We start from the raw sequence: 25443 nt of genomic DNA, 5'->3' as shown, positions 1-25443 counted from the left end.
GATCCCTGAAGGCAGCGGAACAGGTAGATAAGGTGGTTAAAAAGGCATATGGGATACTTGCCTTCATTAGCCGAGGCATAGAATATAAGAGCAGGGAGGTTATGATGGAGCTGTACAAAACGCTGGTAAGGCCACAGCTGGAGTACTGTGTGCAGTTCTGGTCGCCTCACTATAGGAAGGATGTGATTGCTTTGGAGAGGGTGCAGAGAAGATTCACCAGGATGTTACCTGGGATGGAGCGCCTCAGCTATGAAGAAAGACTAAACAGGCTGGGGTTGTTTTCCTTGGAGCAAAGGCGGCTGAGGGGGGACCTGATTAAGGTGTACAAAATGATGAGGGGCATAGATAGGGTAGATAAAGAGGAACTTTTCCCCTTAGTAGGGGGGTCAATAACAAGGGGGCATAGATTCAAGGTAAGGGGCAGAAGTTTTAGAGGGGATTTGAGGAGGAACTTTTTCACCCAGAGGGTGGTTGGAGTCTGGAACTCACTGCCTGAAAGGGTGGTAGAGGCAGGAACCCTCACAACATTCAAGAAGCATTTGGATGCGCACTTGAAATGCCATTGCATACAAGGCTATGGACCAAATGCTGGAAAATGGGATTAGATTGGACAGGGCTTGATGGACGGCGCAGACACGATGGGCCGAAGGGCCTCTTTCTGTGCTGTATAACTCTATGACTCTATGACTGGTTGGCAGACAGAAAGCAAAGAGTTGGAATAAACGGGTCTTTTTCCGAGTGGCAGGCAGTGACTAGTGGGGTACTGCAGGGATCAGTCCTTGGACCCCAGCTATTCACAATATATATTAATGATCTAGACAAGGGAAATGGATGTAATATCTCCAAATTTGCAGACGACACAAAGCTGGGTGGGTGTGTGTGCTATGAGGAGGATGCCGAGAAACTCCAGGATGATTTGGACAGGTTGGGTGATTGGGCAAAATCATGGCAGATGCAATATAATATGGGTAAATGTGAGGTTATCCACTTTGGTGGCAAAAACAGGAAGGCAGATTATTATCTGAATGGCAATAGATTGGGAGAAGGAGAAGTGCAACGAGACCTGGGTGTCTTTGTGCACCAGCCGCTGAAGGTAAGCATACAGGTGCAGCAGGCGGTTAAGAAGGCAAATGGTATGTTGGCCTTCGTAGTGAGAGGGTTTGAGTACAGGAACAAGGATGTCTTGCTGCAGTTGTACAGGGCCTTGGTGAGACCACATCTTGAGTATTGTGTGCAGTTTTGGTCGCCTTATCTGAGGAAGGATGTTCTTGCCATGGAAGGAGTTCAGCGAAGGTTCACCAGGCTGATACCTGGGATGGCAGGAATGACGTATGAGGAGAGATTGGGACGATTGGATTGTACTCGCTGGAATTTAGAAGAATGAGAGAGGATCTCATTGAAACTTACAAAATTCTGACAGGATTGGACAGACTAGATGCAGGAAGGATGTTCCCGATGGTCGGGGAGTCGAGAACCAGGGGTCACCGTCTAAAGATAAGGGGTAGGCCATTTAGGACAGAAATGAGGAGGAATTTCTTCACCCAGAGAGTGGTGAACCTGTGGAATTCTCTACCACAGAAGGCAGTAGAAGTCAATTCATTAAATATATTCAAGGAGTTGGATATATTTCTTAAGGCTAAAGGGATCCAGAGGTATGGGGAGAAAGCAGGGACCGGGGACTGAAATTGGATGATCAGCCATGATCGCATTGAATGGCGGAGCAGGCTTGAAGGGCCGAATGGCCTACTCCTATCTTCTATGTTTCTTCTATGTTTCACAGTCTAAAGAGAAGGGGTAAGCCATTTAGGACTGAGAGGAGGAGGAATTTCTTCAGCCAGAGAGTGGTGAACCTGTGGAATTCTCTACCAAAGAAGGCAGTTGAGGCCAACTTATTAAATATATTCAAGGAGGAGTTAGATATATTTCTTAAGGCTAAAGGGATCAAGGGATATGGGGAGAAAGCAGGGACAGGGTGCTGAATTTGGATGATCAGCCATGATCTCATTAAATGGCGGAACAGGCTCGAGGGGCCGAATGGCCTACTCCTGCTCCTATCTTCTATGGCCCAGAAATTCGGTTCAGGGGCTTCCCGCGGGTGCAAGCCCCCGATCTGCACTTACCTTGCGTGCCAGCCACTGAGCTGTGAGCCCGCGTGGAATTGCGATCCGGGGCCTGGTCCAGCTGCCGGCGCGCAGTGCTTGCATATCCCAGGAGCGCAGTTAGTTCGATGCGTCCCCTAGGATCACGTGGGCCATGGCCAGCCAATCGGAGCAGGGAATGCTCCATTCATAAGTTTGACAGGAAGTGCTGTCAAGACTTATAAATACTACGGCCCCAAAATTGCACTAAATCTGGAAATAATTTTTTTTTAAATAGCATTTTTTAAATAAACTATAAATTACATGAAATAACTATTTTAAACAATAATTTAAATTTTTGAAAAAAATAATTTTATTTTCTAACGGGGCTAAAAATAAACTTACCTTGCTTTAAAGTATTTAAAAATAATAAACCTGTGGAAAAAATGTTTTAATTTTAATTAATTCACCACTTACCTTGTAAAAAGCAGGCCTTACGCCTGCTTTTTATATTTCTACATTCTGCAGGCTTACCCTCCCAGGAAAACCTGTAAAAAAAAAACGAAGTTCGATGCGCACGCGCAGCCTCCCCCGCGCACGCGTTTGACCTCTAAACCTCTTCGATCAGGGGAACGGAAGTGCCGATTTCCCGTGCATGCGCAGTGCATGCAGGGAACCGGCACTTCCATCGGGCCTACGGGTGAGTACCCCGTGCGTACTCACCCATGGAGACCCAAATTTCTGGGCCATTAATGTTTCTAACAATGCACAGGGAGGCAGCTTCCTTTTGGCACCTCACTCCATTTTGGTCTCCCTCTTAGCTTCAACATTATGGATTCTTCACAGTCACTCAATCACTCTCGCTGAAACTCCACTTGTGTCCCTCCTTGCAGTAAAAGATAGCCCATAATAAGAGTGAGAGAGCAAAGACAGGAGGAGGCCCACCATCCCTGGCGATGTTGACAAGTGCTGAGGAGGCTGCGCACGAGATCGTGGGAGGTAGCGAGGAGCTGGAAGTGGGGGACAGAGAGACGGGCACACTAGACGAAGCTGGTGACAGAATAGAATTTCAACCCTCACATTTAGATTTCATGATTGACTGCAATGGCATATGATGTTCATAGAGATTGACTTTGGATCATCTGCACAATAGGATGTGTCTGCTACCGAAAAATCATATGTCTAACTCATGTCTTTACTCTCCCACAGGACCATCGAGAGACCCCTCCCCACTGTCCAGGAGGAAGAGCCAGACAACTCCTCAGAGACACCTGCAGCCTCTGAGGGAGTAGCATCACCAGGACTCAGCGCACTCAGCACCAGCGCAGCAACGCACACCTCGGCCGGGCTTTCGCGACATAAAGTAGTGTTGCCACCTGGTGTATCATAGCTCACAAGTGAGCATCAGCAGATGGTGGAGACAAGGACAGCAGTGGAGAGTCCTCGTCGGAGGTCGCAGGACTCTCCTAGCTCTGCTCAGCTGCATGTAGACACTGTGCCTCTGGGGCCATCCAGAAAGAGAGCGGTGCTGGAACTTCAGGAACAAGTGCAGGAGTCTCTGACGTGGTTTGTATCCACGGTAACTGCAAGTGTGAAGAGAGTGGAGGAGTCCATCTCCAACATGAGCACTGCCTTTGTGGAGGCAATGGCACATGAACGTGCCGCCATGGAGAGGGTGGCAACCTCCATGGAGGACATAAGTCGTCAGACACACAGGAACATGGTGACTCTTCTAAATAGATGGTCTGCTATGGAGGATAGATGGGCATCTATTGAGGAGAAACACCAGGGCTACATGGACGTCCCCGTTATGAGGACTGTCAGTACTGAGACAGGTTCTCATGGCCCCACTGCTGTGCAACAAGGTGCTCTCCAGCCACTTGCTAGCAGTGAAGTGTGGGTGACACTTGAGAGGGATGTTGGTGGCAGACAACAAGGAAGAGTGGGCTCCTCTCCAAGCGCTCACACGACCATGTCACTGCAAAGCCCTTGGTCAGAGCACCAGAGTCCTCACCCAACTGAGTTGGCCGTCTCAGCCCCTGCGCAGTCGCAGGAATAGCAGACTGTTGCAGAGCCCTCCCAGGCTCCCAAACCCAGAGGATGCCCACCAAAGGCATCTAAGCAGGTGCAGCATCAAAGTGAGCAAAGTGCCTCTACATCTGCTGAAGTCACAGGGGAAGCACCACGTTGAAGCACGAGTAAGAGGAAGCTAACACACAAATAGTCACTTGGGTGGTCACTTGGGTGTTTTGTTCTGTTGTATATTTTCGATTGTCATCCTTTTGTGAAGGGATTAAACAAAAGTGATGGCAAACAGTTGAAGTTCTCGCCTATGTCTTCTGGGAAATGGAAGTTGCACATTAAGGGCTCAGGGCGACTTGCATTTGTAATGATGGTGCTGAGAGTGATAGGAAAGCACCGTTTATTGGAGAGATGATTTATGGCGTTAAGAAGGTAGTCCACACATTCATAGCCATATGCCAGCCACCTGTGTTTGAAATGTAAGCTTACGCGAATCTGGCATGGATGAGTGCATCCCTTGCGTGACGGCCAGCAATGTGGTCGAGTGCTGCTGCATTGGGCACATGCAGCCCCACAAGGTGTGCCTCCTCCTCCTCTTCCTCATCCTCCTCCTCCTTGTCCTCTCCCTCTTCTTCCGAGGATGCTCTGCACTGAGCCACTTGTTCCTCAGGCAGCGCTAAGCCACGCTGCTGTGCAATGTTGTGCAATGCACAGCAGACCATGACGATTCTGGACACCCTTGCTGGTGCATACAGCAGGGCTCCACCAGATCTGTCGAGGCATCGGAATCGCAGTTTGAGCAAGCTGATGGTTTGCTCTATGATGCTGCTGGTGGAAATGTGGCTCATAGTGTAACGCTCCTCAGCCCCGTTTGATGGCCTCCTCATCAGTGTCATGAGCCACTTTTTCAGGGGATAGCCCTTGTCGCCAAGTAGCCATCCGGAAAGTTGCGTTGGCGGATTGAAGAGCTGAGGCACAGTAGATTGCTGCAGGATGGAGTCATGGCAACTGCCAGGGTACTTTGCGCAAACATGCATGATGATCTTCCTTTGGTTACACGCCAGCTGGACGTTAAGGGAGTGGAATCCCTTGTTGTTGACAAATACAACTGGGTTGTGATGGGGTTCCCTAATGGCCATGTGTGCAGTCTAGGATGCCCTGCACCCTTGGGAAGCCTGCCATATTTGCAAAGCCAACCGCACGCGGTTACACTTACTTCATCCGTGGAGAAGTGGATGTAATTGTGCGCCTTTGCAAAGAGGGCATTGGTAGACTGCATGATGCAGGCGTGTGCAGCCGACTGGGAGATGCTGATGTCTGCAGCTGATCCCTGGAAGGAATCCGAAGCAAAGAACTTTAGTGTGGTGGTGACTTTGACAGCCACTGGTAAGGAGTGTCCACACGCTCCTCTGGGCTGCAGGTGTTGGTGCAGCATTGCGCAGATGTCAGCGACTATGTCTCGCGGAAGTCTCAGCCTCCTTTGGCACTGCTGCTCAGTTATGCTGAGGAAGCTCATCCTCTGCCTGTAAACCCGGTGTTGGGGTTATCTCCTGTGGCGAGGTGCAGGCTTGCACTGATACCCTCTGCCCTGTGAATCATCAGGCGGCTGAGAAGGTTGGCGCTTCTGTTGTTTGCGCTGCTGCTGCAGCTGCTCTTCCTCCGAATCTTACCACCAGGATGAGAGAATATAAATAGTTCCCATACCGCTGGTATATCTCCCAGTCGAGGAATGGCGGTTGTTTGCGCTCAAAGGGGCCAGAGGGTATTCCAAGGAGTTCACACTGCACTTGGATTTCAGCCGCAATACTCAAGATTAGTAGAGTTGAAAAATGTCTCCCAAACCTCAAAGCACTAAGTTGTGGCATGTGAAAGAATGAGAAATTGCAGGACCACTTTTAAGCTGTTTGAGCAGCTGGCAACAATTCAGGTCCTCGCTCAACCCGGCTCGATTCAGCTGGTGTGTTTTTCTGAAGGCGGGCAGCATGCTGAAAAACCTGCAAAATCTGAACAGGCTGTTAAAATAGGATTATCCAGGCTGTTAACAAACTGTTAACTGCCTCTCCCGCCATTTGGTGTCGGATCAGTTCGGGAGCGGCTGACCCGACACTTGCCAAAGTCACGTGGAGGCGGGTTTGTAGCCCGCCCGCAATTTTTCCAATTTTCGCAACAGACCCGCCTCCAAATCCACTCTGAGGTCAATTAAATTTTCAACCTTAAACCTAAATTTTAGATTTTGACAGTGGAAGAATTTTGGGATGCGAGATTACTTGTTCAAAATCTGATATTATGCGTGCCAATAAAAGATGACACCCATCTATGGTGGGAGGTGGTTTTCTCTGTAGACCTAGCAATATCTAAACATATCATTCTCTCCATACCTAAATAAAGTACTGTAATTGATAGTAATATGTTTAAGTTAGTTGATATTTTAAGGAATTAACTTTTTTGTTGTTCCTATGCTTTCTGTGGAAGTTGGTGCAATGTATTAAGATGATGATGGTGAGCCTAGATTATATACATCTTGAAAATTATGCTTCTTTTATTCTAATAATGCATTTGAACAGAATTGACAATTTGATTGCTACATCTATTTGGGGAGGCAAAAATGAGTCCTTTGGCTTCTTTAATACTTGCTAAAGAAGCTGGGATTAATAGGCCTCACAATATCATATGGCCTTTGTGGGACATCAGGAGCCAATTTTCATCTTGTGAATGCTCCACGTGTGTCGTGCTGATACTCATGACTGCACATTGGGTTTCCTTTTCCTTTGTTTTTGCCTGTCACTTCTTCGTTTCCTGTCCTTTCAGCTTTGTTGGCTGCTAATGAGATACCTTTTGAGCCTTTCTAAAGGCTATCAGAATTTTTAGCACCTAATTGTGACCCTTCCCTTTTAATGTCCCCATTACATTATTGGGATTTCTTATCCTCATTTACTCTAGATTTTTGGAGGGTTCAGCATCATTGACCTTTCCATGGGTAAGCTTTTGCTCCCTATGTCCCAGAGAGCACTTTTTATTACCTTCATGTTTAGATATATTTGTAATGTGCCCAGGAATTCAACAGAGAACACTCTTCATTCTGTTTCAGATTATTGGTTTTTTCAGTTTTTTCATGATCATCTTTGATATTGAAAGCTGGCAGAATAGCACTACACTACACCATGGGGTAGACTTTGACTCTGTGAGATTCTGTAAAACGAGTGATAGCGAATCGGCAGCCTGTTTTACATCTCTCCCAATTTTTATTTCCATTGACTTCATTCAACATTTTCTCTTGTGGAAGAATCTAGAACTAGGGGTCACTGTTTAAAAATAAGGGGTCGCCCATTTAAGACAGATGAGAATTTTTTTCTCAGAGGGTCGTGAGTCTTTGGAACTCTCTTCCTCAGAGGGCGGTAGAAGCAGAGTCGTTGAATATTTTTAAGCAGAGGTAGATTCTTGATAAGCAGAGTATGAAAGGTTATCGGGGATAGGCAGGAATGTGGAGTAATCAGATCAGCCATGATCTCATTGAGTGGCGGAGCAGGTTCGAGGGCCGCGTGGCCTACTCTTGCTCCCAATTCATATCTTCAACAACATTGGGCCCCAATTATTCATTTTGAGCTCCTGCCTATGCAACCAGCTGCCTCTAGCTCACACAGGGTGAGATCTGAAGTGCTGCACAGCCATTGAAAGGGAAGTTCAATATAAACTTCTGAGGCAGCAGTGCTATCTGGGGAAGTTATGGAATATTTCAGCAGATAAACCCCCACATCTACAGATGGAGGTTCTGCTGTATGAGGTGTGTGTAAGGAGACATCCTTGTTTGGCACTCCAGGGCACCTCCACAGAGGGGAGCAGTGCAGCATGACTTGAGTTAATTGGTGACATCTACTGGAAAGTGTGAATATCTGTTGAGCAAAAGCAGCCTTTAAATATTATACACCTGCTCAGCTTTTCTTCACTTTCCTGACATTCTACTTTCCCCATTTGCTCGCTTATTTTTATTTTAGATTATATCTGTCAAATATACTTTATTCCATGACTTTCTTTTTTTTTTAAATGCTTCCCTCTCCTCCCTGTTCCCAATTCTGAATGTGAAGCTGCATCCAAAAATGTGTTTTTTGTTGGCTGAAAGCCCCCAGGACTCTTTCTGCACTCAGTTGAGGCCTAAAACATGAAAGTTGACATGGCTGTATTGTAGGCGCACCCAGTATAATTTTGATGCAATTTTCTGGTGTGAAATACTCAAGTACAAAAGCTGTGTTGGCTGCCCAACTGTACTCATAAGAGAACATATGATGCAGATTTACAAAAGTTAATGTGAAAACATTTAAGAATAGGCTAATTTACCCAACTATTTTTGAGAGAAGGATTCCACCTACCCAGCTTCTAATCATATCCCTCAATCTCTTCTTACCAGGAACACACATTAACCTACTTATTGATATGGTTTTCTCCAAGACTTCTTAGCTGGCTTATTCCCCAACTCTATTAGCCTTTATCTCAAAAAGATATACCCAAATTTTCTCTTTATTCCCAACTTCCTGATTTTTTTCCTCATCTCCGCCTTCATGACAATTTGAGGTACAGATCATATATAATCTTACTGAAGAGAACAGGTTTGAGGGACTAGATGGCCTACTCTTGTTCCTATAAACATTTACCTCCAGTCAGAAATAACTGCCATTATTGCTTCTTTTTCGGTAGATGGATTGTGGAAACTCTAATTTGATTTTTTTTTTGCTACAATTAAAATGCCTTTATTTGAATTGTTGGGTATAAAGGTGGCGAAATTACCCATGTGGATAACAATTTGCTTAGATCAGCTTTGTCGAGCGCCTTCGTAATCTAGAAAACTTTAGCCAAGTGATTTTTAGATCTCACTTTTTCCAAACAGAACAAGCCCAAATTTCTTAATTTTCCAATCTTTGAATTATTCATATCTATTGAATAATTGAGGTAGAAAAATCAATCACTTATGCCTCACTTTGTATCATTTGCAATGCAGACACTTATTTTTAAATCAAAGTGCTGATGGGAAGAGCCAAGAGTGGGGGCAGTGAATTGACAATAATAGTCACATATGCCTTGTGATGTAACTGCAAATACATTTGTACTTCCTTCAGCAATTAGGAAGACAGCCAGTGACTAAGGCAATGCTTCAAAATTATCTCTTGAACTGTCTTAATAAGTTGCTTATGTCCTCATACTAGAGTACTTATTAGCAGGCTGGTTAACAGCTAAGCATTTACACGTTTGCAGACCAGAACCAGATTTCAATTACATTTCACAATGTTTTTGGATGTTGTGAGTGCCAGGTATGTTAATGAGAAAAGAAACAGGGTCAACTTTCGGCACAATCTGTCACCTGATGACTATGAACCCATTTTCAAATATCTCTTACCATTTCATGTTATGAAACTGCATAATTTCACATATATAATGAATGGTCACCTTCCACAATATTTGGATATAAATTTGTTTCAAATAAGACTATATAGGGGGCCCTAATGTGCATTAACATGTATTATGTAACTCCTGGCATTGGCTCCTCCAGGTCCACCCTCTCATGAATCTGTCCTTTATACTTCTTTTGGAAATAGATGTCAGGTTCCAAAGAGCTTGGGCGCCAGTGTGACCCCACCGTGACTTGTAGCAATGAATAGCCTCTTCCAACTTTACAAGAGGCAGCTGAGCTCCAGTGCTTTTTGCTATAGCCCAATGATCTGCCATTTTAATATCTTAAATTTAAATATCATGCATCAGAATGTGCAATATTAATGATTCAGCAATAAATGTTGATGCTGAAAAACTGTCTAAACTACCTTTGGGAATGCAATTTCTCCTAATGATAGTTTTCATTCAAGGTATCCACACACGTAATTTCACCTCTTTTATACCCAACAATTCAAATATAGACATTTTAGTTCTCAGCAAAAAAACATTCAAAGTAGAGCCTTTACCATCTACAGAAAAAGAAGCAATAATGGCAGTTATTTCTGACTGCAGATAAATATTTATTAGGAACATAGGAAAAGGAGGCCATCTCGTCCCTCAAACCTGTTCTGCCCTTCAGTTAGATCATATATGATCTGTCCCTCAACTCCAATTACCTGCCTTTTCTTCATAGATCTTATACTCTTATCCAACAAGAATTTATCGATCTCGGTCTTGAATTTTTATATGGATTCTGCTCAGATTTGTAAGTTATGAAAGAAGTTTTTTTAATTTTTTTTTTTAACTGCAGCAGTAATCCACCAGTTTGATGCATTACTTATGTTGGTTACATTTAAATCTACAAACATGGAAACAGTAATTTCCTTTGGCTCCTAGATACGCTACAAGAATTAATTTAATGGTACCTATAGAAACAATTTGCTTTTACATAGAGCTGAAGTATACTGTTATGTAGGCAAACAACAGGCCATTTGAGCACAGCTAGATCTCACAAACAGAAAAGGAGATAAATAACCAGTTAATTGGTTCCTGGTGGTAGAATTTTACAACACAGAACAAGGCTTTTCAAATATGTATCAACTTCTCTTTTTAAAAACTATTTAAGATTCTGCTTCCACCATTGCTTCTGGCAGGGCGTTCCATGTCCTTGCATCAATTGCAATAAAAAAAAAAATCCCTTGGTTTGTGATTTTAAATTTATGACTTGTAGTAGCTGACTCACCAACCAGCTCTAATGGATGGGCCACATCGTCCACATGCCCAATACGAGACTCCCAAAACAAGCACTCTACTCGGAGCTCCGACGCAGCGAGAGCCCCAGGTGGGCAGAGGAAACACTTCAATGACACCCTCAAAGCCTCCTTGAAAAAAGTGCAACATCCCCACCGACACCTGGCCCAAGTGGAGGAGAAGCATCCAGGAAGGCGCTGAACACCGAGTCGCTTTGCCGGGAGCAAGCGGAAGCCAAGCACAAACAATGGAAGGAGCGCATGACAACCCAAGCACCACACCCACCCGCCCCTTCAACCACCGTCTTCCCCACCTGTGACAGACTGTAGGTCCCGCGCATTGGATTCAGTCAGAGAACTCATTTTTAGTGTGGAAGCAAGTCATTCTCGGTTCCGAGGGACTGCCCAAGAACAACCACTAGTGGAAATAGATTTTCACAATTTACCTCATCAAAACATACCTCTTTGACCAAGCTTTTGGTCACCTGCCCTAATTTCTCCTTATGTGATTCGGTGTCAAATATTTTGTCTTTTAATACTCCTGTGAAGCGCCTTGGGATGTTTTACTATGTTAAAGGTGCTATATAAATACAAGTTGCTGTTGTTGACCTTGCTGTGTGAAAACTGGTTGGCATGTTTATCTGCAAAACAACTACACTTTCAAAATAATTAATTGGCTATTTTTCATTGACACGAAAAGGTATTATTTTCCCATGCCAGAGGCTATTCACCATGGAGACCTGGTGCGGATATGGGTACGGCCCTATGCGAGATTTACACCATCCGACATCCTGAGGACATGAAAATTGTTATATAAATTCAAATTCTCTGATCAGGGAATCATACCTTACATATCACTAGAAAATTTAAATCAGCAGGTAGTTATTTTGCCCTGCTTGTAATGTTCCTTGCTACATAGTAAATTTTAAAAAAAACTTCCTACTGATTTCAATCTTTGAGACATGAAAAGTATTATTTTCCCACCAAATTTCTCCACTCCTCAAAAGTTGCTGATTCCCAGTTCACAGGTTTTAGTTTACTTTCCAGCATTTTGCCAATTTCCTATTAATACCTTAGCCTAAACAACACGGTCAGCAGACTATTCAATCATGGTGATATTACCAGCAAGCTCTTACCCAATGTCCACCATTTGCAGCAGGGATCACTAGATAGCAATCGAGAACAGAACTATGCCTAATCTCCACCCCCCACCCTCTTAATCATAGCGAGGAGTTAATTTGTGCCTTTACTGCTATCCAACTGAAATCAGCTGAAATCAGCTGATGCAGCACAGGGATCAATCCTGGGGCCTCCATTATGTGTTAGCTTCTTCTCGATAAGATCCAACAAAATCTGAAATATAAAATTAAACATGGTTCAGGTTAAAAAAAATTAGCTCTAATTAGTATGTTATATAATTCTTTAATCTGTTTAAAAATTCTAAAACATACTCCTAAACTGGAAGGGCTAACATGACCAACAGCTATGATGCAGAAGCAAATGAAGAACTGTCAGATCACTTTAAGAAGTCAATTTATTAAAACAGCTTATTGTACATTAAATTAAATATTCAATCTTTCATCTGACATCAATACAATTAAGAAATGCACTTTATAGTAAACAATGGTATCAATTTTACAGTGTACAGAAACCATCGGTTGTTTCTATACAAAATACCGGACACCAGGAGCAACTTTAAGACAGTGATCTAATTGAGCCAGTCAAATGACAAACCACAACAGTTCTAACAGTCATCTGAACCCAAAATTAGATTATAGCACTGGAATCACTTATTAGAATATATACTACAGCTTCAATTTCATCTTTTATTCTGGAGTTTCCATAGAGGCAGTGGCTGTCAGTATGGACACCAACAGTTCATGCACAACACATTCTTGATTTTCACACAAAACATTTAACAACTATAATGATGTTTCTGCAGATTTATTAAGGAACCTTCTGCAGCTGATTACTGAAAAATTCTACATACAGTCTATATTACATACCATTGATATACATACATATTATTGCCATGTGCCATTATATGAAAGTATCTGACAATTCAAGCTTTATAAAATCTTAATACTTTCCCAAGAAATATAAAGGGCAATTCAATTTACACACACTAAACAAAATAGTCACCATTGTGTATTTGCAAACAAAAAAGCAGAATATGTTGGTTAACCTTTCACATCAGTTCAACTTTTGCTTATAGAAGGGAAGTCACAGCTGTAATTTACTTTTATTATTTACAATAAAAAAAGCATTAAGTCATCAAAGTCCCAAGTTAAAGTTGCATCTGTTCCATACCCGTTTTCAGTTTGTAAAATCAATTGTACTTTACCTCACTGATATTCATGGACAAACAGGAAACAAGTTAAAAAGTAAAATTCTTTGCAGTGTGCTTTTCTCATACATTACAGCTAAATCCTATTCTTTAAAGGGACCTTTTGCATTGAACAGCTTAACCCCCATCAAGACGGTGACCCAGTTCAGATGTAAAATACATTAAGTTTTAAATTTAACTGAAGTTTGAGGAAAAAAAGGTATAGTATATGCCTTGCAAATTTACATAACCAGCTACAAGTCTACTCCCACAATTTACAAAGTTTAAGCGTAAACAAATGTGCTTCACTCCCTTCCCCATCACAGCGGTTTTCAAAACAAAAACTGTAATAAGCTCAGTATGTCTATTTTAACTGGATCCCAATTATTCTTAAATATATTTTTCACTACCACATTACATTTCATTACTTCAGCCCTTAACTACCGCTGTTCAATTTATATCCATGACCCTGAAATAATTTGGAATAAGACCGAATGGTACATAGGCCACATAATTCAAAACATATTGTACACATCAAATAAAAGGAAGCAATTCATGTGCATTTGGTATGGGCTAGGAGTGCATGTCTGTCAACTCCAGCAGCTATTGTGCATCCAAGTTACAAAGACAGAGTACAAATGGTGTTTGTACCCTGTAAATGTTACATCATATAAAAATTACCTCATGAACTGTATGTAAAGTGGTTATCAGATTATAAGGCCTGACACAAAGCAACAAGCAAAAATGAAAACAAACATTACATTGATAGTTCAAAGTAATGGCTCAGAAAACATGCAGCACATCATTGTGCCATAGAACAGCACATTTGGTATTAACTGGTCTTTATACAGCATGTTTATTACACAATAGTGCACTAACTGTAACTGATGCTCAATATATACTGCACTAAAATATTATTTTATCTTACATGTGGGATGTTAAAGCAACATGAAACATTGTATGCTCCTGCCTACTGATTAACAAAACCAATTTGAGACATGCAACATTTCTGGTATATGCATCTGCCTGAAAAGAAAATCCCATTTGATCAAGATGGATTGGTCACTCAAGTAATCGACTGGCTATGCACTTCCAGCATTTTCTATTTATAATTTACTGCATTTAATTGCTTAGTTGTGGGTTTTAAAAAATATATATATATTTTAGTGTTATTTAAAGTACAAGGGTTTCAAATGCAGGGTAAAATAACCTCAACGTCTTTGCAGAAATGACATTGCACCGAGATTATTAAAAGACTACAGACCTCATTCATTGCAAACTATGTTTCCAATTGTAATGTCTAGACATTAATACACCAGTACTCTAACAAATCGAGCAGCCCTAACTGATATAATCTTCACACAGTAATGAAGAGCCTCGGGATGTCGACATATACATCAGTTGGTTCATTATAGTTTCAGACGACATAGTTTTAAAAACACACACACACACCACCCCCTTGGTTTCTGTAAGTGCATAGGACACCTTGAACCCACTCAGATTGGAATAGATTGAGAAAAATATAAATCACATTGTGATATATTTTTACTTTCATGCTCCGATGAGCAAGAGCATGTTCACGTGCATTTTAATGTTCCCAATGTTAGCTGGTTCAAATTGATCACTATTAAGACATACACGTCTCTAGTTTTAACATGCTAACTCTAGTGTGCAAAATAATTTATTTAGGAAATGTTCCTTTTAATCCGACATTTTACCTATTATTTCAATTATAGCAGATAGCCGCAACAGTTGAATGACAGTGAAATCTTATTATATTTGAGACACACTCTGCTGTCATCCTTTATTCTACAAATGGTATCATTCAGATTAAGACCAAGTAACTAAAGTGCATATTACAAGTAACACAGGGTCACCTGCGGTACTCCTACTCGCTTAATTAGAAGATTACAATGCAAGAGACATAATTATAAACTTAGTGCTTATTTGATTGATCAGCAAAACCGCTGTATTATTTAATGCTTTAAAGGGGACTTTAACCAGATTTTTAAAAAGGTACTTTGATTGTTCGGTGACATGAAATTCCATTGTTCTAAACTGTGCAACTTATAACACTCCATTTTACTCTCCAAAAAGGTGGGAGGTATTTTGGTTCTTTCTCTTGCCTGCTCATTTGACATCAGGCAGTTACCTCACGCATATAGAAGCTGTCTTACTAGATACACCATATTGACACACGTACTAGATTGCAAAAAACTGTTGCTACTAAATATACATCACTCTGCACAATTTTGATTGGGTAACCAATTTACAAGGTCAATAGCCAAGGAGAGGAGAGCTAAACATCCTTACCCTTACAGTGGGGAAAAAAAGCAAATGTTACAGGATACATTTTTCCACAACACGGATAGACATGGTTCAACCGCACTGCATGTGGGATTCGGTTATCAATATATTACTAATGTTAGTTGTTTTGTTTTAAGTTGACCTCCCACCTTTCTTTTTCACCAGCAACTAAACTCCATCACTGTATGGCTTGTGATTTACCTTTCTATTTTAGCTGCCAGTGCCATACTATTAACTTGTTCACTATTAAGGCAGTTGTGTGAAGCCATACTTACTGATGCACAACAATTAGTCATTGGCCTCGACTGAACTAAATTAGTACTGGCTGACAGGTTTACAATTCCCTGAATCTATATAATCATTTCAATTCACACAATATTAACACCCCCACTTGTCATTGCTGAAGTCCTCTTATTACAGAATGTCAAGCTAGCTCCATTTGGGTGACCACCTTTAATCAGTGAAGTCTTAAGTTCCATCTGGCAAGCCAAAATGGCAGCATCCAATTCGGTATGAGCCCTGTGCACAACATAAAACATCAATCCAACGCTGATGCAAATCTGTAACCAGAAGAAAGAAAGTAAAATAACCACAGCATAATCACATGGATAACAGAGAATACACTCACTGAATACTTCTACAAATCAAGATTTTTAACTCCCATGCAATCAGATCGACATAAGCACATCCAGCTAGTAGATGACCAAACTATTTTAAGAATCCTGTAATTTTGCAGTTTCAATCACAACAACCAACAACTTGCACTTCTATATAGGTGGAGGGGTTTACGGAGGGAATTCGAAGGCATTGCATCCTGGATGGCTGAAGGCACAGCCACCAATGGTGAGGCAGAGGGGAGGATGGAATGCACAAAAGGCTATAATCCTTGGAGGGTTTTGGGCTGGAGGAGTGAGTTCATCAAAGGGGTTTAAACACAAGGATGAGAATTTTTCATTTGAATTGGTGCCGGCGGGAAGGTCCAGGAAATGATCCACTGTAGGTCAGCAAGGACAGGGTGATGGGCGAAAGGGACTTCATGCGGATATGGGCAGAAAAGATGGAAGGACTGCCCTGGAGAGCATTGGAATAGTTAAGCCTGGAGGTGACAAAGGCATGGATGAGGGTTTAAACAATAAATGGGCTGACAGGGGCAAAGGCAGACAATTTTACAAAGGTGGAAGCAGGCAGTCTTTGTGATGGCGAGGATATGGAGTTGGAAGCTCAGCTTGGGGTCAAATATAATACCAAAATTGCAAACAATCTGGTTTAGAATGAGGCAGTGCTTGGGTAATGAGATGGGCATGAATTTGGGAAGCGAGAACACAAACAAGAACTTTGCAGAGGAACGAGAGGTTGGAGATGGGGTGGTTATTTGTAAAAACAGAGGCTGAACGGTCGAATTTTGTTGGTGGGGGAGAAATTTCAGCAGTTTTAAAAGTGAGGGAGACAGTGCCCAAGGAAAGAGAACTATTTATCATGTCAGCTAGCATGGAGGCCAGAAAAAGAGTTGGGTGTTCAACAGTTTAATGGAAATGGGGTCAAGGAAGTGGGTCTTGTGAATGGAATGAGTTCAAGAGATTGCACGAGAGGAGATGGGAGAGAAACAAGGACTAAAAGGGAAAATAAATATAAAGGCTGGCAGATAACAAAAAGGCAATAGCAACATATTTTTATAAGCATATAAAAGTAAAAGGACTAGAGGGTATGACTACTCAGGCATAAAAGGAGAAATCTAGTTGTGGAGAAGGTATGTTGGAGATATTAAATATCTTGCATCAGTTTTTACAAATTAATGTGGAAGTGAGAATTGTAGGTGTACTAGAGAAGGATGTGGAATAATTGTTAGAGATAACTGGAATCAGTGGTTTAAAAATATGCAGAACTCCAGGTGACTAAGTCACCAGGTCCTGACTATATGCACACTAGGAAGTTAAAGGAACTTAGTGGAGATAGCAGAAGCACTACTACAATTTTCCAATCTGCCTTAAATATGGAAATTATGCCAAGAGACTGGAGCATAGCTAAAGTAACACCTTTGTGCAAGATGGGAGAGAAGGATAAACCAGGGAACATAAACCAGTTAGTCTAATATCAAATATGGGCAAATTCTTAGAATTCACAATTAAAGATACAATTTAGTGAGTATTTAGAAATGCACAGGATTAATCAAGGGCAGCCAATTTGAATGTTAAAAACAAGTCATGGGTTTGACTATTTCTTCATTCAGAAAAAATGCAATAATTTATCAGTTGGATAAACAAAAAGGAATTAAGTAGATGTGGTTTTTTGGATTTTCAGAAGACACTTGTGGTGTCTCATAAGAGGCTTTAGAAAAAATCAGACATATGGTAGAAGAGATAGAAATGCAGCAGTATGGATAAAAAGTTGGTTGATGGACAGGGATCAAAAGGACTAGTGTTACTTGGGGTTACTTGGATTAGAGAAAGATTGGAAGTGGTGTATCCACTTTTGTTCTCAGTATAGATAGCACAATATTGCAATTTGTAGATAATACCCAAGTAGGGAGTCTGGCAAACAGCAATAAAGACTGTCGCCTTTCGAAGAACACGCACAGTTAACAGAGAGTATGCAGGCGGCAGATGCAATTTAATGAGAATAACGGAAGAAAAACATAGAATGGGAGTATGCATTCGGTAGAAAGATATTGAAGACGGCTATGCCTTCAGCTGTCTAGGCATTAAGCTCTGGAATTCCCTCCCACTTTTGCCTCCCCACCTCACTCTCCTCCTTTAAGATGTTCCTTAAAACCTACCTCTTTGATCAAGCTTTTGATTACCTGTCCTAATATCTCCTTATGTGGCTCGGTGTTAAATGTTGTCCGATATTGCTCCTGTGAAGCGCCTTGGGACGTTTTATGATGTTAAGGGCATTATATAAATGTAAACTGTTGTTGACGTTGATTGGGATGAACCAAAAAACCTAGGGTTTAAAATTCTGAAAGTTTTGAATTTTATAAAACCAAAGTGTCAATGATAAATTTGTACAAGGGAATGTTTAAGCCACAGTTGTGCACAGCATTGGGTGCCCCATTATGAAAAGGACATTAAATCCAGAGTGAACAGCACAGTACACCAAAATTATACCACAGATGGGAAATTAAGATCGTCAGGCAAGATACAGGGACTGGAGTAGAGAAAACCAAAAAGATTTAATAACTGATTCTAAAAATATAAAAAGGGTTTTAATAGGGAGAATAGGGAAAGTCTGATTGGGAGTTAGTGATGTGAGTCATCAAATTAAAATGATCAATAACAAGAGCTTTGGAGAAATTACTTCACACAGAGGGCTTTTGGAGAATGGAATGCTTTGTCACCAGGAGCAGTCAAGGCAGAGACCATTGCAACTTTTAAAGGAATTTTTCTTGAATAAAATTTAAAGCAGAGGAAGATGGGGAGACAGAAAGATAGTGGGATAAGTTTAGAAAATCAGCACAAAAACAATGAGCCAAAGGGACTTGTTCCTTGCTCTAACCCTCTACCAGTATATGGTTCTATGCAAGTTCATTTACTGCTTAATGCATTTGTTTGGCATTTAAAGCCTAAAATTCTATTAGTGTTTGTGAAATTCAGTTGCCTTTCAAAGACAGAGGACCCATGAAGCAATGGATAGAACCTGTAGCTGGAGTAACAACTTGCATTTATATTGCGCTTTTAATTTAGAAAAAGCATCCGCAGCACTTTTTAAAAAATAAATGTTTCTCTCTATTATCCTGGGTGTGCTATAATATTTTGCCAAGATTGGTGAATTTTCACTGCTTATGATCAAGACAATAGTTAATACAAGCAATACGCCCTACCTGTAGACTGAATATTAAATATCCACTGACACTCTGTTCAGCAATAACATCTTCCATTGTGCGCAGGGTTGTTCCCAGGTAAGAATTCAAAAGCTGAGTGGGGAGCAGTCCAACTGAAGATGCAACAAGGTAGTTTGGGAGAGATAAATCAGTAATCTGCAAGACCATAAAACTAAATATTAGTTCAGGATATCAGAAGCTATAAATCAGCAGCTACATCAAATAAAGGATCAATTTGTCAGAAATCCAGTAAGTAAATAAGCATCAGTATCACTTATGAAATATTCAAGATCAAAGCAGTTTTGCTGGGAGACTTGACTACTACAATACCACTGACAGTTACCCGATTTAAGTGTAAACTCAACCAAAGCTTCCTTAATCAATCAATCAGCAGCACAAATACAGTTCAACAATGACATGTAACCCAACACAGCGTAAGGCCTCACAGAATTTCAAAAAAATTGCCACGCTAATTTTATCCTGTTTTCGATGATAACGCATTAGGGTAGTTCATGGACACCATACACCACCCCCACCAAAATGCTCCGGCAACATGGCCATTCATGTTTTAGGTCAGACAGCAGGTCTCAGGAAGCTATTTTTACCAGAGCCAATAAAAAGGGGTGGCAGAAAACCGTTGAACCCAATCCTGTCCTTGCCTGAAGTCCACAAGCATACTTTCCAGCAGGAATCATGAGATAAGATTAAATCCTCACCATCACAGATGCTAATTGTAGCATTCCCAACTGAAAGCACATTCACAACTCCTCAGATAATGAAGCAGTCCATGCCCGCATGCAACAAGACCTGGATGACGTTTCAGGCTTGGGCTGCTAAGTGGCAGGTAACATTCGTGCCACAGAAGTGCCAGGCAATGACTATCTCCAACAAGCAAGAGCCTAACCGCCTCCCCTTGACATTCAACGGCATTACCATCGCTGAATCCCCCACCAACATCCTGGGGGGCACCATTGACCAGAAACTTAACTGGACCAGCCACATAAATACTGTGGCAACAAGAGCAGGTCAGAGGCTAGGCATTCTGCGGCGAGTGTCTCACCTCCCGACTCCCCAAAACCTTTCCACCATTTACAAGGCACAAGTAAGGAGTGTGATGGAATACTCGCCACTTGCCTAGATGAGTGCAACTGCAACAACACTCAAGAAGCTTGACACCATCCAGGACAAAGCAGCCTGTTTAATTGACACCCCATCCACCACCTTAAACATTCACTCCCTCCACCACCGGCGTACCATGACTGCAGTGTGTACCATCTACAAAATGCAGTGCAGCAACTCCCCAAGGCTTCTTCGGCAGCACCTCCCAAACCCGCGACCTTTACCACCTAGAAGGACAAGGGCAACAGGTGCATGGGAACACCACCACCTCCAAGTCACACACCATCCTTACTTAGAAGTATATCGCCGATCCTTCATTGTTGCTGCGTCAAAATCCTGGAACTCCCTCCCTAACAGCACTGTGGGAGTACCTTCACCACACGGACTGCAGCGGTTCAAGGCGGCGGCTCACCACCACCTTCTCAAGGGCAACTAGGGATGGGCAATAAATGCTGGCTTTGCCAGCGAAGCCCACATCCCATAAGCGAATAAAAAAATAAACAGCTAATGCAGGACAGAACTATAACCTTCTTGATCATTAATGAGCGACTGCAGTTACCAACTGAGCTTCCACAGCCTCTCACTAAATTCTAAAACTATACAAATATAAAATAACAGAAAATGCTGGAAAAACTCAGCAAGCCAGGCAGCATCCATGGAGAGAGAAAGAGAGTTAATGTTTCAGGTTGAAACCCCTCTTCAGAACTGAGAAAAAAAAGCAGGAAATGAACAGATTAAAAGGCCAGTTTGGGGGCTGGGAAATGGGGGAGGGGATGAAAGAATAAAAAGGGAAGGTCTGAGAGGTGAAGAGACATTAAGAGATATTCAAGACAAGACGGTAATAGGACAGGTAAAGAGACAAAAGATGGCTCTCGATGAAGTGTGAAATGTGCTGGCAGAATGAGAGACAGCTGCCATGTGGGAGAGAAAAAAAGGAAAAGGCACAAAGCAAAAGTGTGGATAAAAAATATATAAAAATATAAGAGGCCGAGGTTATGATCTGTAATTGTTGAACTCGATATCGAGTCCGGAAGGCTGTAAAGTGCCTAATCGGAAGACAAGGTGCTGTTCCTCGAGCTTTATGTGCAAATATAAAGTTGATTAAGCTTTCCAAATGGTATTGTGGGCAAATTACAACTTGTTGCGGCACTGTGCCAGAGAGAGGCGAAAGATCCCAGAATCAATTCCTAGTCTGTGTTGCTGACAAGATGGGACTGCAGTGAGACCTACCTGTCACTTGATGAGTTGGGGGTAAACATGAAGAAAGGAAGATCAGGATTTCTATTAAATGTTTTCCAGTGAATTCTACCAAAAAGTATACAAGTGACTGCTGGGCGGGGACAAGATCAGGTGTCCCAGTGATGCTGTCCCTGCTCCCAATCATACAACCTTGCTGATACTCAGTGCCTAGGCTCACCTGTAAACAAATGACCAGTTGGCTGATAAACAAACTGCTCTTGTAGCACTAAAACTATGTCACCATGAATCTGAATGATGAAATACTCCATTATTGCACTTGGATCTGATCAGAGCAATTGTTAATTTTAGGTTCTGTTTCATCCAGTTTTGGACTCACTGAATATTAAGCAACTGCAAGAACTAAGAACTTGTTGATTGTTTATGACTATGGACCTGGATTATAGAATATTCCATTACCACAGCTGGTTCTGATCAGGGCAGCTGTTAGTCTCTTTTCCATCCAGCCTAAATGATATTCTATACTACTGGGTGCATCTCCATCATACACCCAATTAAGACAGCTGTTACATTCCTTCCACCACAAACTCAATTAAACAGCCACTTTAGTTATAAGTTCCACCCATGTTTAGTGAAGCACACTGGAAACTAATTCATGGAAGGGAAACAGTGATCTGTAGGCTAATGTATGAATGTCTAGGGGCATGATGCAAGGTTGCCAACTCTGGTTGGATGCATTCCTGGAAGTTGCACCACATGATCTGCTGCCTACAAACGCCCCACCAACAGCCTTCCCCACTACCACCCGGAGAGGGAGAGAGAGGGGGAGGGAGAGAGGGAGGAGAGAGAGAGAGAGAGAGAGAGGGACATTGTCAATGGTAGGTTCATAGGAGACCTCCTAGGAAGATCGACCTATTGCTCACCTCTTGGCTGCAGCACAGTAGACTATATGATTACAGATTTGGACCCATCCTCTTTCAGAGCATTCACAGTCAAACCACAAACAACACTATCAGATCACAGTCAAATTACTATGTATCTCAAAAAGACAGAAACAAACAACATAGAAACACAACCCAGTAAACTGTACAACACCAAAAAACCGTACAGATGGGCCAAAAACGACACGGAAAAATACCAGAAAACAATTAGCAATGCACCAACTCAAGTTCTCTTGGACACCTTTCTGGATAACATATACACTCACAATAAAGGCGGCGTAAACCGGGCAGTAAATAGCCTAAACAATATTTTTGATAATTTGGCAACAAGTGCAAACTTGAAAGCTCGCAAGAACAAACCCAAAACAAAAAACTATGAAAAATGGTTTGACCCAGATTGCCATAACATGAGGAAAAAACTTAGAAAAATATCAAACCAAAAACACAGACATCCAGAAAACGAGGAATTACGCCTTACTTATTGTCAGACACTAACACAATACAGAAACACACTCAGAACCAAAAAAGAGCAATATATTAAGAATACACTCAGCTCCATGGAGGAATCCATTGATTCCAATTGTTTCTGGGACAACTTGAATACACTACACAAAAAACAACACGACGAATTGGCCATTCAAAATGGGGACACATGGGAAAACCACTTTGAAAAATTATACCAGAAAAACACACTAAGGCCAGAGCAACACCAAATATGCAAAAAACTAGAAAAGCTAGAAATGGCCATAAAAGATAACCAAAACCCGCTAGACTCCACAATAACAGAAAAAGAACTTTCTGAAAAACTCAAGGACCTGCGACCAGGAAAAGCTTGCGGGACAGACGGCATACTAAACGAGATGATTAAACACACAAACGACAAAATGAAACTGGCTATCCTAAAACTCTTCAACTTGGTTCTGAGTGTCGGTTACTTCCCTGATATCTGGAACAAAGGACTCATAACGCCCATATACAAAAGTGGGGACAAAGTCGACCCAAATAACTATCGAGGCATCTGTGTAAACAGTAACCTGGGAAAGGTATTCTGTAGCATCATAAACAAAAGACTTATAAACTTCCTTGAGGAGCACAATGTCTTGAGTAAAAGCCAAATTGGATTCCTGCCAAACTATAGAACATCAGATCATATCTTCACCCTACAGACCCTAATTGACAAACACGTTCACCATAACAAAAGCAAAATCTACGCATGCTTTATAGATTTCCAGAAGGCTTTCGACTCCATCTGGCATGACGGTTTATTCCTGAAACTTATCGAAAGCGGGGTAGGAGGAAAAACATATGATGTAATTAAATCAATGTATACAAACAACAAATGTGCAGTTAAGATTGGAGACAAACAAACAAAATACTTCCCACAGAGGCGGGGGGTGACGCAGGGCTCGCCAATCTCACCGACACTCTAATATTTACATAAATGAATTGGCAAAACTACTTGAACAATCCACAGCACCCGGCCTCACCCTATATGAATCCAAGGTTAAATTCCTCCTCTATGCAGACGACCTGGTTCTGCTGTCACCAACTAAGGAGGGTCTACAGCAGAACCTGGACCTGCTGGAGTTGTACTGCCAGACTTGGGCCGTGACAATAAATCCCCAAAAAACCAAAGTCCTTGTGTTCCAGCAAAGATCCAAACATCAGGGACCCAAAATAAATTTCACACTAGGAACAACCAAAATTGGACAAACCACTAACTACACAAACTTGGGCTTAAAAAATCAGTTCTACGGGAAACTTCAAACTGGCTGTGAATAAACTGAAAGAGAAAGCAAGAAGGGCTTTCTATGCCATCAAAAAATCAATCCAAATAGAAATCCCAATTAGCATTTGGCTCAAAATTTTCAAATCAGTAATTGAACCAATTGCACTCTATGGCAGTGAGGTATGGGGACCGCTAACACAACAAGAATTTGCAAAATGGGACAAACACCCAATTGAGATCCTACATGCAGAATTCTGTAAAGTATCCTCCGGACTCAAAGGAAAACAGTAAACAATGCATGCAGGGCGGAACTAGGCCAATATCCATTAATAATCACTATCCAAAAAAGAGCCACCAAATTTTGGAATCACCTACAAATGAGCAACCCCCAATGCTATCACTACGACGCCCTGAAATGCCAAGAGCGGACCATAAAGAAGAATACCCTCAGTCAACTAGTCCTGGGACTCAGTGAAGTAACTACTAACAATACTAACAACAACCAGCCCCAGGACAGTGACAGGGTAACACAAAGAATTCGACCCAACACAATCGTCGCTAAGCAAAAGGAAAAATATCTGACATATTGGGCAGAAACAACAAAAACCCAAAGCAAACTCAATTGCTACTTGGCCCTAAACAGACAATACAACATAGCTGATTACCTGACCATGGTAAAGGATAACAAACTGAGAAGAACCTTGACAAGGTACAGACTTAGCGAGCATAGCCTAGCGATCGAAAAAGGCAGACACAGGCAGACCAGGCTGCCAAGAGAAGACAGGATATGCTCTCACTGCAGTCAGGGAGTAGTGGAGACAGAGATGCACTTCCTCAGCCTGTGGAAAATATCAGGGCATCAGGGAGAATTTCTACCAAAAATTCTCACAAATATGCCATGAATTCAGAAATCTGAATGACAACCAAAAACTTCCATACCTACTGGGGGAGGAGAGAAGCTGTGTAACACTGGCGGCACACTATGTTACAGCTTGCCATGAACAGAGGGACAACCAGTAAACTAAGAAAAGAGTATATATAAATAATGCGATTGTATATTTATACACTCAGGGATATACCTGTTTATACACTATGAATAGAACTGCGTTTGTGTGTTCAACCATAAATGTATTATGATGCTTTGGCAACATAAGATGTACCTTATCATGCCAATAAAGCGATTTGAATTTGAATTTGAGGGGGGGGGGCGAGGGGGAGAGGGGGAGAGGAAGGAGAGAG

General features: G+C 41.8%; 1 protein-coding gene across 3 annotated transcripts in view; it reads right to left on the bottom strand.

The window, feature by feature from the left end:
• Window positions 1-12284: 12284 nt before the first annotated feature.
• The window catches only part of tmem64 (transmembrane protein 64), an 86915-nt gene continuing 73756 nt past the window's right edge, over window positions 12285-25443 (bottom strand). The window contains exons 2-4 of one of the 3 annotated variants that reach the window (XM_085992699.1): window positions 19219-19374; window positions 18175-18341; window positions 15876-15961 (exon numbers count right to left, since the gene is read on the bottom strand). In XM_085992699.1, the coding sequence (XP_085848825.1) occupies window positions 18204-18341; window positions 19219-19374 (294 nt within the window). In that variant the 3' untranslated portion in view covers window positions 15876-15961; window positions 18175-18203. Of the gene's footprint in view, window positions 15962-18174; window positions 18342-19218; window positions 19375-25443 lie in introns of all 3 variants that reach the window. The other 2 variants (XM_085992700.1, XM_085992698.1) reach the window with 2 other exon arrangements.

The sequence above is a fragment of the Somniosus microcephalus genome, chromosome 7 (assembly GCF_052327205.1).
Source record: "Somniosus microcephalus isolate GS21.2 chromosome 7, FLI_Smic_1.0, whole genome shotgun sequence".
In the NCBI taxonomy this organism is placed as follows: Eukaryota; Metazoa; Chordata; class Chondrichthyes; order Squaliformes; family Somniosidae; genus Somniosus; species Somniosus microcephalus.
This window is presented reverse-complemented; position numbering and strand designations above follow the sequence as displayed.